At 46.6% G+C, this 13624-nt stretch overlaps 1 protein-coding gene across 1 annotated transcript in view; it reads right to left on the reverse strand.

Moving 5' to 3' along the window:
• PTK2B (protein tyrosine kinase 2 beta) overlaps positions 1-13624 on the reverse strand; it is a 65920-nt gene that overhangs the window by 6607 nt on the left and 45689 nt on the right. The window contains exons 22-25 of the mRNA XM_015413346.1: positions 10989-11054; positions 9320-9445; positions 4138-4284; positions 1355-1393 (exon numbers count right to left, since the gene is read on the reverse strand). Of these exons, the coding sequence (XP_015268832.1) occupies positions 1355-1393; positions 4138-4284; positions 9320-9445; positions 10989-11054 (378 nt within the window). The remainder of the gene's footprint in view (positions 1-1354; positions 1394-4137; positions 4285-9319; positions 9446-10988; positions 11055-13624) is intronic.

The following is a 13624-nucleotide window of genomic DNA, read 5'->3' on the forward strand; positions in this document are numbered from 1 at the left end:
TGGGGGGGGGGGTGTCCCAGGGGTTACAAGAGGGCAATACAGGAACCCGAGAGGGAGCTAGCTAGCTGTGTGGTTGTGGGATGGGGAGGGCAGAGAAGCCCTACTGAGGTTTGGGATTGGCAAGGAACGTCTGCCAAGGCTGGGAATACAAGGATTACAAAACTGCAGAAAATATGTTGGTGTACGTTCTCTGAAAATCTGATCAGATGCTTGGAAGGGATGTATGTTTTGGGGCAGACAGAATTACAGAACAGAAAGGGTGGGGCTTTTGTCAGGCACCTTCCCTCAAATCATCACTTTCTATTCAGGGGGGAAATGCTCAGGACAGAGCACAAATAATCCCATGAGAGGTGAATGCGCAATGGAAGCCCTTCCCCTTCTGTTCACACAAAAGTTAAGATTATTTTGCTGTTTTGTTCAATGGACTGGGGCTTAACTAGACAAAGGGGCATATGCTGGCATAATGCCGGTATCCATACATTTTTAGAGTGGCTTCTGTTTACATGAAATATATTGGCTTGATTCAGACATAATGCAAAATCATGATATACTGTAACTATTGTATGCTTGGGAAATGAGGTTTTGTCTCATAGAAAATCATTCAGGTCCTGGCTTCCCTCAACAGATGCTGGTTTGTCAGCTTTGCTCTGGACAGGTAATAACTGTGGTTAATGAATCAACTTCAGACCCTGGTTTGACAGACCTTGACTAACAGTAGTTAGTGAAGTGGCCCACGTTCACAGGGTCAGCCTAACCATGGTTTTCTGTTGTCTGAACTGAGTCATCAGGTCACTCGCTCTGAAACCATCTTTAATGGTTTACACAAGAAGAGAAGAAGAGATTGGATTTATACCCCGCCCTTCACTACCCGAAGGTGTCTCAGAGCGGCTTACAAACTCCTTTCCCTTCCCCTCCCCACAACAGACACCCTGTGAGATAGGTAGGGCTGAGAGAGCTCTTGACAGAAACTGCTCTTTTTTCAAGGACAGCTCTTATCAGAGCTACGGCTTGCCCAAGGTCATCCAGCCAGGTGCAAGTGGAGGAGTGGGGAATCAAACCCGGTTCTCCCAGATTAGAGTCCGCGCATTTAACCACTACACCAAACTGGCTCTCTACACCAAACTGGCTCACAAGGGGGCACGTATCTGCAGTGCATCAGTTCTCTAACAATCCGGAGCCCACAGACTGGAAAGGAGACTTATGGCAGGGAACTGACCTTTTGAAAATCTACTTTTAAGCTATTATTGTTTGGAACCATCGGAAGAAGAAAGAAGGGATAAAGTTTTAGAAAGGAAGCAGAGGACATTTTTTAAGGATTGCAAGGCGAGAGATGTTGCCCTTTGTGGACACTTACTGGGGGGGAGGAGTCACTGTTCACAGAGGCTATGGGGTCCTGTGGTGGAGAAGAACGGCAAACAGCAGTCAGGCACCAGCTTTAATCTAAGGTGGAAACGCATCTACAAACTTGCAGTTCAAATTCTCACACTACGGATGTCAAAGTTTGAATTTCTAAATTTACACTGCAATATAAGCCAACCTGAGGTCTCGGTTGCAGGGTGATCTCTAGCTGGATGAAGAGTTGCGTGTGCAAGGTCTATATGTTTGTGCTATCAAGCTGCAACCAACTTCTGGTGACCCCAGCAAGGGGCTTTCAGGGCAAGTGAGAAGTATATCCTTTGCAGAGCCTTCCTTGGTGGGCTCCCATCCAAGTGCCAACCAGGCTTAGCTTCTGAGACTGGGCTCTACCATGTTGCCTCCCCCTCCCCACTGCATATGCAAAGGGGTGCCAAAATCATTTCGAAAAAGCTAAATACGGCCAAAGAGCTACATTTGGAAGGAAAAGGGGGAGGGGGGAGTTGGATGATTCTCAGCAGTCAGCTGATAGGTATGATTTTAGTGTTTCGAAAAGGGTTCCATAAAAACAGCCCCAGCTCCTGGCCTTGGATCTTATGATCTCATTCCCCTCGTGTTTCTGTCTGGGCTCTGCAGAGGCTGTATTCCATTGTGGTGCTCACTGCGTCTGCCCCAGCACATTTGTGTGTACAGGACCAATTTTTTTTTTTGGAAGGATCCTTTAGTAAAGGTAAAGGTTCCCCTGCTCGAAAGTCAGTCGAATCCGACGCTAGGGTTGTGGTGCTCATCTCCGTTTCAAAGCCGAAGAGCCCGCGCTGTCCGAAGACATTTCCGTGGTCATGTGGCCGGCATGACTAAACACCAACGCGCACGGAACGCTGTTACCTTCCCACCGAAGTGGTACCTATTTATCTACTTGCAATTTCTTGCTTTCAAACTGCTAGGTTGGCAGGAGCTAGAACTAGAGACGGGAGCTCCCTCCGTCATGCGGCACACTCAGGTCTCGAACTACTGAACTACTGACCTTCCACAGCCTGCAGTTCAGCGTCTTAACCACTTGAGCCACCGCAGCTCCTAAGGATCCTTTACACACACGGAAATGCAAGCAGTAGAAGAGGTAAGAGCCACAGCAGAGGACAGGCTCCTCAGCAGCAGGAGAGAAGTGCAAGAGCAATAATGTCATAGGATCCAAGCCCTGTTTTTTCTAAAAAAATCAGTATTGGCTTGTTAATTCATAATGGTTGAAACACTCTTCCAGGTGTTTCTCCCAACTGGAGCAGTTGGGGGGAGGGGGGCAGGAAGGAGGCTAGAATGGTGATTCATGCAGAGACACATCAGGCAACCTTCTCTGAGGTCAAAGTAATTCTGCTGCACCTCAGGTGTGACTGAAAATGGTGTTGCAGAATTGTCTGCCTCCAGCTGATACTGCTTGGAAGAACAAGGATGGTAAATTGATTTTTTTTTTTTGTCTTATTTAGCCGCAGATTTGAAGATTGGAAAGAGGGAGCTTAAATTTTTCCTTCATACTGTTTCTCAGCTGTGGCTCATACACTCCCTTCCAAAGCCAATCTTCTCTGCAGTGGGAGAAAAACAGGTACAGATTCTGCCCCTGTCCTCACATGGCTGTTAACCTGGTGTGTTGTTTGTGCACACACACTCATGCAAAGTGCCGTCAAATTGCAGCCGACACATGGCAACCACGTAGGGTTTACAAGAATTGGAAACAAACAAATAAATAAACTGGAAATAAAGGACACCCAGTCACCCTCAAATATTTCAACAATTTTCACTTTTCTGAATATTTGAAATTGGATTGTAACTCCATCGTGAATGTTTTATGCTTGCTTCTTCCATCCCCCCCTCCCTCCTTTGGTATCATTACTACGGCTTCAGAATTAATAAAATAAAAAGATGTGTTCAGTCCTGCACGAGTGGGGTGGACGGCTGCTTGGCACGTTTGAATGGCACTGCCTGCCTGTGTTCATTCATGGGTGTGTTTGGGTTCAGAGCACAAATATTCTATGCATGTGTGTTCTTGCAAGTGCTTTGCCACAACGGCATGGCTTCTCTGTCTCATATTCTAGTCACTTTGTTTTTGCCCACCTACCAATATCAAGCATACTCAACTGGAAAACATTTCACATGTGCTCACAACTGCCACCGAGGAGTTGCAGTTTGATCCAGTATGTTCTGAATATGTTGCCATAGGATGGATTCCACCAACTGCGCAGGCACAAAAAACAGAGCAGGCACTCAAATGTCGCTGTACTTAAAGGATGCACAGCCCATGCTTGATGCCTCGGGGGCATATATAACCCAAGCAGAATTGAGAATATGCATCAACAGTGACTGAATGTTGCCGCCGCACAAACGGAAAATAATTCAAAATGCTGTTTTTTAAATTGGAAACGAATTGTTGAAGCGATCACTTCAGGGGCTTGACTTGAGCAATGTATAGATGCCAGCAGGCAGTGCAAGCAAGAGAAGTTTAGTTTCCAAATAGGTGTTTTGGGAACACCACGTCATCCCTGCAGAAGATCCTAACCCCAAATCTCTCAGACAACATCGGGTTTGGCTCACAAGTCTCTTCCTCCGAGGGATCTCGATTAATATCAAGAACGTGAACAAAACTGTGATCAGGAGGGCGATATTTCCTAGAGAGTGACTCCTCTGAATCCCTCTCAGTTAAACCAGTTCATATGACCCTGATGAAGAGACTCTAGCAGGAAAAGAGGCTGGAGAGCAACCCGGTTTCTTGTCCGCCCATCTCTGCTGCTAACTCACCAGAGCTTTCTCCTCCTGCCTCAGCCACTGATAATCCTCGGCCATCTGCTTCTGCTGCTTGTCAAGAAGCTGCCTCATCTTGGCCCGCTCCATCTCCCAAAGTTTCTGGGCCTCTTCCCGGCTGCTGGGCCTGAGGAAGTCCTCCTCCTTGCGGGGAAAAGAACAACACCTATGTTAACTTTGTTCACAGATCAGTTATCCTGGGATAACTATTTCACATCAGTCTGTTTCTGAGGCTGCTCTGTTGACAAGTTTGCTTCTCCTTAAAGAGTACTGGAAATGAGGTGAGGAAGCTGAACTCCCATGTTCAGAGGCAGTATACTTCTGATTGACAATCCACAGGATAGCTGTCTCTTACTTGCCCTGCTGGAAACCACTGCTGAACTAGATGGACCTTGGATCTAACCCAGCAAGACCATTTTCCCATTCTTAAACAGCATCAAAAAGATCCAGGGGTCTTGCCTCATTTCTCTTTCATCCCAGGATAAGAGATCATACAAACAACACAAGGGCTGCCTTTTCCGGTTAGTGACAGGTGTGTGCATTGCCGTTCCACAGCAATCTGTGAACAAGTAGGGAGATGAGGCTGAAACACTGTAGAAGTCCCTGGCGGTGCAGGCAAGGGCTTGTCATCTCAGGATAACTGCTAAACGTTGACTCCATTATCGAGTCCCAAGGGTGGCGTTAAATATTACACGAAAGCCAGAGCTGCTGCCCGTTTTTTTTGTCTCTCCCAGTCACTCCAATATAACACAAAGTGTGACACGGCATCATCACCCACCGCATACAGCCCCCTCCTTACAGTCCTTTCCACAACGATGTGACACATGGACAGGGAAAGACACAGCACAAAGTAATGTCATGCCTCATGTTATATCTCTCTTCTGTATTTTTACCCCAGCCTTCCTCCAAAGAGCTCAGAGCGGCACACATCTTATCCTCACGACAACCCCACGAGGCATGTGAGACCGGTGGCCCAGGTCCTCCAATGTGCCTCCTAGCTGACAGATGATTCATCACGTTTTTATTTTACCCTTTCTCCAAGGAGCGCAGAGAAACTTACATAATAATCCCTTCCTCCATTTTATCCTCACAGCCACTCTGAGAGCTGGGCTCGGTCACCCAGCAACCTTCAGGGTTGTGTTGGGAATTGAACCTGGGTCTTCCCATTCCTACTTGAACGCTTTGACCACTAGACCACGTTGGGCTTGCTTAACTAGATATTTGCCAGGGAGGGGAGAAAGCTTTGAAATGGGACTCATTCGGGCACAACTAAGACTCAAAGGAGTCAGAAGCCAAAGTATGAGTCCCAGGTGTGGCTCCTCACAGACAAAAAATAAGCCTCTCCTTCCAGAGAGTTGGACCTGCAGTGGTAGTTCTGCTACACTTCACCTCCAGCTGGCCTGCTTCCCAATTGATGGAAGAGGGAGGAGGCACTGCAGGGTGTGTCCAGCATTTGCCAGGCAACCACAATTGCCTTCCTTCCTTTTCATCTCTCTCCCACCATTAAAATGGCTGCACATAGCAATCATAGCGTAGCAATTCCAAAAGGCTTCAAAGATGACCTGAGGGAACGTCAAAGGATACATTAAAGGCCTCATGGATCTAGAATCATTCCAAATCAACTCCAGAGTGACTACAAAATTAAACCAGAATGAAACTAGAATGCAGCTTTGTCTTAAGGTAAAGGTAACGATTCCCTTGCTCGAAAGCCAGTCGAATCCGACTCTAGGGTTGCGGTGCTCATCTCCGTTTCAAAGTCGAAGAGCCAGCGCTGTCCGAAGACGTTTCCGTGGTCATGTGGCCGGCATGACTAAACATGAAGGCGCACGGAACACTGTTACCTTCCCACCGAAGTGGTACCTATTTATCTACTTGCAATTTCTTGCTTTCGAACTGCTAGGTTGGCAGGAGCTGGAACCAGAAATGGGAGCTCACTCCGTCATGCGGCAACCTGGTCTCGAACTGCTGAACTACTGACCTTCCACAGCCTGCAGTTCAGCGTCTTAACCACTTGAGCCACCGCAGCGCCATTTAATTGTCTTAAAGAGTCCCACAATTCATCTATGCTCCGAAGTGGGTGGGTGGGTGGGTGGGTGGGGTGGAACACCAGACAATACACAAAGTAAATAATCCCCAATGTGTTTTGAATACCTTTCCCCATAGATATGTTCCAGTGGTTACGGTAACGGAGGTATTACATCTCCTTTCTATCTCCTGATTGGCTTTGCTGTTTTGTATTTTTTCTGACCATATTCCCTTTATCTTGGCTGTAAAACAAAATTGGGCCACAGGATCTCACGTCTCTCCAAGAATCTCCTCTGCCACTTTGAGGTTTTTGGTTAGGATCTGCATCATACATCTAAAAAGTGAAACTGGGAGAATCACTTATTGGGCTGCTCCCATGTGTTAGAAATCTTTCTACCATCTCCTCCCCACCCCCCAATGATGAAGACCCTGGCTAATAGAGTCACACACAGCACCTTCTAGATCTTCAGACATGTAACACTGTAAGAGAAGGAAGAGCAAGATGAGGCAGAAAGACAATGCAGGTCAGTGGCAGTCAGGGACTGTGTTAAGGCAGGGAATTAGCATACACCGAGGAGACAGTGGAGTAGAGAAGGGTAATGAGCTACATCATGGTGAGGCAGCATTAATTTCTTCTACAGATGATGCTGCACCTATCACCTTGCCTCCAGTAATGGGTAAAACTCCACCTGGCGAATGGCAGCCTGCTTGCCTATGGAATACTCCAAACCTACCAAGAGACATGGCTTTCAAGCTGAGCCCTTGTTCACCTGGATCAACCATCACTACTCCATTAGAAGGGGAAGGCACCCCACATACCCTTTGGAACATGGCACACTGCTGCTGTAAGAGGCAAAGAGCCTCAGCTAGAGGGGGTCATTTAGAAATCAGCATTCATGGGAGAGGGAAGGGAACACCCTTGCTTTTTTTTTTTTTGCAACTACCACTGTAAGTATAGTGAACATAACAGACATGTTAGGGCCTACTTATTCCACCACAATAGGATGAAATGCTGCAGGCTCGAGGCAACACAGTAGGCCAAAAGCTTAGAACAGAGTCACAGAGTTCCCCTGTTTCTCAGAGGAGAAGCTGAGGGTAAACCAAGCTTCTTCATAAAAGGGACAGAAGGCCTAGAATAGGATCTCCTAATGGACTGAGCCCCTGTGTTTGTCTTCATAAGTCTGAGGCTCAGCTAAAAGGTAAGCTTCTGGGCTACTTCACGTGGTTAATTACGTTTAAGAGCTGAAGGCCACCTAGATTACTGTTTTTTCATGTTGCACTTATCTCATGACTGGCTGCGTGTGAGGGGGGCACCATATTTCTGGAGCTGCAGGCCTGAGACTCCAAGGAAGGAGTCCAGGAGATACTAGGTGGTACCTAGACAATTAAGCGGCAGAGCCTGGCAGCATCTGGGGGAAGGCAAGGAATGGCACCTAGCAAGTTGAGTGGCAGAGTAGGCTTGCCCTTTGCCTACTTATGGTGGGAATTCTAGCCACTGCCTACCAATGTTCAGCTGGGCAACAGGCAGATACAGGTCAGCCAAACAAGAGGGGGCTGCAACTGACATCCCTAATGATGCAACTTCTGGTGTGACCCGGAAGCAAAACAGTGTCATGGCAGGGGTGATGCTCTAGCACACAGCCTAAAATTCTATGGTAGAGTTTTTGAGTGAGCACTAGAGCATTGCCCCAGTGTGACACCATTGCTTCCAAGTTGTATCAGAAGTTGTGTCATTGCATGGGGATGACTATTGTGGCCCCCCTCAGTAAGTACTCACGGCTATGCCTGGCAGCCCGAGGACAAAACTTGGCTATGCTTGATGCTTCAAGGGTCAAAACTCCAGAGCACAGGGCTGCTGGGCTAAATAGGGTTGCCAATCTCCAGGCAGGGCCTGGAGATCTCCTGGAATACAACAGAGATCAGTTCTAGACAATAGAGTTCAGTTCTCTGGGGGGAAATGGCAGCTTCAGAGGGTAACCTCTATGGAATTATACCCTGTTGCGCTCCCTTCCGTCTCCAAACTCCACCCTTCCCAGGGTCTACCCCCAAATCTCCAGGAAATTCCCTCCACAGAGTTGGCAACCCTAGGCTAACGGCAAAATCTTTCACCAAGACAGACTGGAAATAGTCTGTTCCACTTGGGTTCTGGCCTATCACCCTAAGATGTTACTTCTTCATGAAACTCTGTGACATCAAGCCAGATCGCTTCACACATTACAGAAGATACAGGTTAGGTCCAGGGTACTCTCTGGGGAAACCCACATGTTCCCTGGGATACATATGGGTTTCCTCAACAGGACCACGAACATACCCCCAAGACTGTTTCAGGCTGGAAAATGGCACAGGAGGGGAGGTTGAAGCCCCTTCTCCATGAGAACTGCAGTCCTGACCCTGAGTGGATACTGCATGCACAGGAACTGAGAAGATTCCCCCAATTCACATGTAATTGTGTTATGCCGCACACTGGGTAGGGATCCTGGACCCAACCTGTGTACTCTAATGTGTGTAAAGGCACCTTGGTTTCCTTGTCACAACTCTTGTTACCCTGCAATACCTTCAAAAATGGTCTATAATCATATATTCGTCATAAAATGCTTCGGAGTGCTCAAATGCTTCAAATATGAAGCATTAACAATAACACTGTAAAGTAACCCTATCTCACGGGGCAGTGGGGAAAGAGGGTGATTGTGGAAAAGAAGTGTCTTGCTAACGGGCATCTGTTGAGTTCATGACTGAAGTGACATTTGAATCAGGAACCTCCATCCTCACATCCCTGAACCACACCAGCATTCATGCAATTCATGCAGACACCTGAAAACCCAATGGGAGTAAAAATAAACCCAGGTAGGCTTCAGCAGTTACAGATCCTCCTTCCCTTGCAGTCAGGAACCCTTTCACAAACATGACTCTTCTTCAGCATTTCCAGGTATTCAATCATTCAGAAAATTAACAGATTCAGAATTCCCCCCCCACCTGCTTATGGAGAATGCAAATCTGAAACAGTTTACAGAGAAGGCAGCAAACACCCTTTGATGCCGGTAATGTACCAAAACCGACCCAGTCATACACATGCACCTCACTGGCCACCAAAGCCCCACCTTCCTCTTAGCACTGGGGATGCGTGTGCCAAGCCGACCTGCCAGCCACGTCTTACCCTCATGCTGTGGCGCTTGAAGACGTTGTGCCTGTTGAGTGGTGGGGTGTGCAGGGAGTTGACGGGTGATGGGTACTCGATGGGGCTGGTGAGCGTTGGCGAGCTGGCACACAGACCCTCGGGCACCTAGGGAGGGGGAAGCAAAGGCAACGGACACAAAACTAGACACGGCTAGGCAGTAGACACAAACAGAGGAGCAGAGAGAGCACATTTTGGAAGGAGACTTTCACACAGCATCTGGACGACAGGAAAGAGCTTGCCTGCTTGCATGCAGGCTAGATTTTATCCTTTAATGAGACATCTTTATGGTTTTCACACCAGCATTTAGAAACCCTGTTAGGGGGTGGCCTTGCTCAGTACCAGAAAACAGCTGGATACAGGCAGCAATCATGAAGCATTATGCTTTTATTTGATTACAAAGAAAAAGCCAATTTAATCAATTACCTGCAGGGTGAAAGCCACTTTGTAATCCTAATTACGTGGATATTTTAATAGTCCAATGCAAGACCTACAAAGAACCCATTCTTGTCCTTTATTGTTGTGAACAGGAACCTTACCTTCTTGTGTTCTGTACAGCGCCAGGCATCACAACCTAAGTCACCAATGGCACTGACCAGGGCTCTAGCTCCCAGACTTCTATACTAATGTTTGTTTTGCTCTTCTGCTTCACACAGGAGCTCAATACAGGGAGTATCATGACATGGATGGCACAATTTGGGTTCCTTGTTCTAGAAAGGCCACATGAGTGTTTAAGCAAAATGGCCGAAAAGAGTTTTTTAAAAATTAGAAGCACTAGAAATTTAGAAAACTGCACTGGGGGAATTGTTGGGAAAATAGATGTCCTTTGTCAGCAATCATGTCATGACCAATAAATAATAGCCAACAGGTACACATGATTTATTAAACATCCTTTCTAAACTCACCATTCCCACCAGTAATAGAGGCATTGGGCTGGGAGGGTAGATTTAAACGCAAGTTGTAAATCCCATTTCAAGGGAGGAGAAAATGGATGACAATAAAGTTGTCTTTATTACTGAAAGCGAAAATCACCTGTACGCAGCAGCATTAGAGAAGTGCGTTGTCAGGGGCTGATTGCCAACAGAGAAGCATAGTTAGGTTCTGCTCTGCCTTACAACATGGAGGGAATGTATTGCTTTAGAGCCAAAAACATTTAACATTTGAACGTCACACACACAATGCCTGGTGCTGCAACATCATTGCAGAGATGTAGGAATTTCAAGAAGCACTTTAAACAAAGCAGTCTTGCAAAAGTTGGAAGTCAAAGAGCGAATGAGCCTGCAGCAACACTTGTACATGGTTAAATTTGGCCATTAAACCTTTACTTGTTCAATGACAAGCATAAGGTCTCAAACCAAGTTTCCAGTGCGGCATCTGAAACCATTACGGGGCAGACAGACCACATGGCTTTGGCTGTCATAGAAATCCTGAGAAGTATCAAGCGGCAGCTACAAACTCAGCAGAAAACACCAAGGTGATGAAAGATCCACAGCGGTGGAGTAATGTCTGTACCGCTGGCTACGTAAGCTTGGCAAGAACGATAAAGCACAAGGGACTCCTCTTCCTATCAGAACAGCATATGGAGTAAACTGGAGTTCAAGGAAGGGAAACCATCAGCCTCTCTGGCGAAGGGAAACTTGGAAGTCCTTACCTGGAACTGGAGCTTGGGAGCCAGCAGGTTAGTCTGAGGAGGTGGTTTGTACTTGGGCCTGCTGGGCTGGAAAAACAAAGCAGGAAATCAAACAATATTTGGAAATCATTTTGCATCTTCGGCAGGTTTTTTTTTAAAAAAAATATCCAGGTGCTAAACAAAATTAATGTGGGTACAAATAGCTGGTTATAGTTAAAATGTTCTTTGGTGAGACACGATAATGCAGTTACAATTATTTTATACCTAAGACTAATGAGTCTATGCTTAGAAATATTCCACGATGTGCATCTCTCCAAATGTGATAGCCGAGGTTAGAAGGAGGGAAGCATCCTACAAAATGCAAACAAAAGATGTTCACGAGCATGGATCTTTCCCGCCTCCACAACCTCTGAGAAGCGGATGCTAAAAGTCACAGGAGTCTCATGACCAAAATCCCACATGGCATGGAAGTTGCAAGGGAGGGGGGAAATCGGGTAAAAATCGCCCCCAGCTCTACCAATGGATACTCTTACGCTAGTGGGAACTTGCCTGGCAGAAGAGCCATGAGGGGCAACTTCACTAGATTCCCCACCCTTATTGCAAGTCCATGGCATTTTTGTTCAGAGTACTCCAATGACCCACAGCCTGTTTTCCAGATGGGGCTGCTGGGAAAAGAAGGAGGTGGGCATGATTGGTATCAACCAGGCAGTTGTGTTCACACTTTGTAGGATCCAACTTAATGATTTTATGGGTGTGGGGAGGGGATCTGGGGAAGATAAGCAAGACTTGCTAAGATAGCTGCTCAAAAATCAAAAGCTGAATATAACGAATATGGGTAAATGTACCACTCAACCCTGAACTGGATGGCCCAGGCTAGCCCTGATTAGTATTTGGATGGCAGACCCAGGGTTGCTACACAAAGGCAGGCAATGGCAAACCACCTCTGAATTTCTTGCAAACCGTATAGGGTCACCATAAATCAGCTATGACTTTCACCTGAAGTTACTATTCCAACAGCCTGAGATTTCTACTCTAATCCATCTTCTTTTCATATGCCCCTATCTTACCCGTTTATGATTCCCGTCCAACTTCCCCATAACTTTTAGTTAATCCTCCAGGGCTCTTTTTGTAGAAAAAGCCCAGCAGGAACTCATTAGCATAATAGGCCATACCCAACAGCAGGAACTCATTAGCCTATTAGGGCACACCCCCTGACAGCACAGCTCATTCGCATATTAGGCCAGACCCCCATGTTACCAGAAGTGTGGTCATCCAGCCACACCCACCTTTTACTTCTTATTCTCTTTACCTTGTTTGTTGTCAAAACCCAGGGCTTTTTTTTGGAGCAGGAACTCCTTTGCATGTTAGGCCACACCCCCTAATTGTAGCCAATCCTAATGAGTTTCTGCTGTTGGGTGTGGCCTATTATGTTAATGAGGTTCCTGCTGGGCGTGGCCAACTTGGGAGCCAGCCGGAACTCCGTTCCTGTGTGTTCCTGCCCCAAAATAGCCCTGCCTAATACAACTCATAATCTACATTTCTACCTCAATTGCTACTATTTTTCTCCATCTTCTTCTGTACCTGAAAAGAAAAGTTATGGGTGCTATAGAAAACAACTCTACAGCGAGAGGTGAACCTCCTCTCTCCCTGTATCTGGAGGTCTTGGGGGGGCACACTCTTCGCTTCCATGCTATACCCTATTATTACACTAAAGACTCTAACCCTCTAATCAAACAATACACACAAATAACTATTCTTACTTAGACATATTTAGAGCTCAAGTCTACTCTTGTCCTAATAAATCTTACTTTCAATTGTTTTCCCTACTTACACTATAGCCTAACTATCCACTCCAGAGTATATTATTCCCTTCACACCCCTCCTTCTTTCAATTTAATGACAGCCTCGATAAATTCTTTACCCGTCATCTCATTATGTGCTATAAATGGCCGAGTGCTAGCCATCGATATGGTATTTCCCTTTCTCTCAATGTCTTTGCAATTTCACGCAGTCTTTGTCTCGCAATCAGCACCTCTGGGATGACGTCAGCATACAAAAACACGCATGTGTCTTCAAGGGGTAAACCTTGTTTTTCTCGAACTATTTTGAAAAGTTTGTTTCTGATTTGTAGCTCTTTGAATTCGATGATGATGTCTTACAGAATGTCTGGGGGAGCTCTCTTTGAAATATTAATTCAGAAAGCCAAGGTAATTATCTCTTCAGAGGTCTCTGTTACTCCCTCCGACCGAAGCATCTGCAAAAAAAACCAGGTTGCTTACCAGTAACTGGTGATCTTCGAGTGGTCATCTGTGCATTCACACCAATGGGTTTAGTGCCCACGCGCTGACCCAACCGGTGCTGTAGCAAGCTATTTTTCAACGGATTTTCGCGCAAGTCCACTGGGCATGCGCAGGAACCCCAGCGCGCATGCCCAGAGGGACGGGCGCGGACATCCCGCCAGTTCCTTCAAAGCACCGCCGCAAATCAACACCTATCAAAAAATGCAGGAGCTGACAGCAGAGGGGAAGGAGGGCGGGTGGTGTGAATGCACAGATGACCACTCGAAGATCACCAGTTACTGGTAAGCAACCTGTTTATCTTCTTCGTGGTCTCTGTGCTTCACACCAATGGGAGACTAGCGAGCCATACAGTAAAGG

This window comes from Gekko japonicus, unplaced genomic scaffold, assembly GCF_001447785.1.
Source record: "Gekko japonicus isolate JY-2015 unplaced genomic scaffold, Gekko_japonicus_V1.1 scaffold7, whole genome shotgun sequence".
Taxonomy (NCBI): domain Eukaryota; kingdom Metazoa; phylum Chordata; class Lepidosauria; order Squamata; family Gekkonidae; genus Gekko; species Gekko japonicus.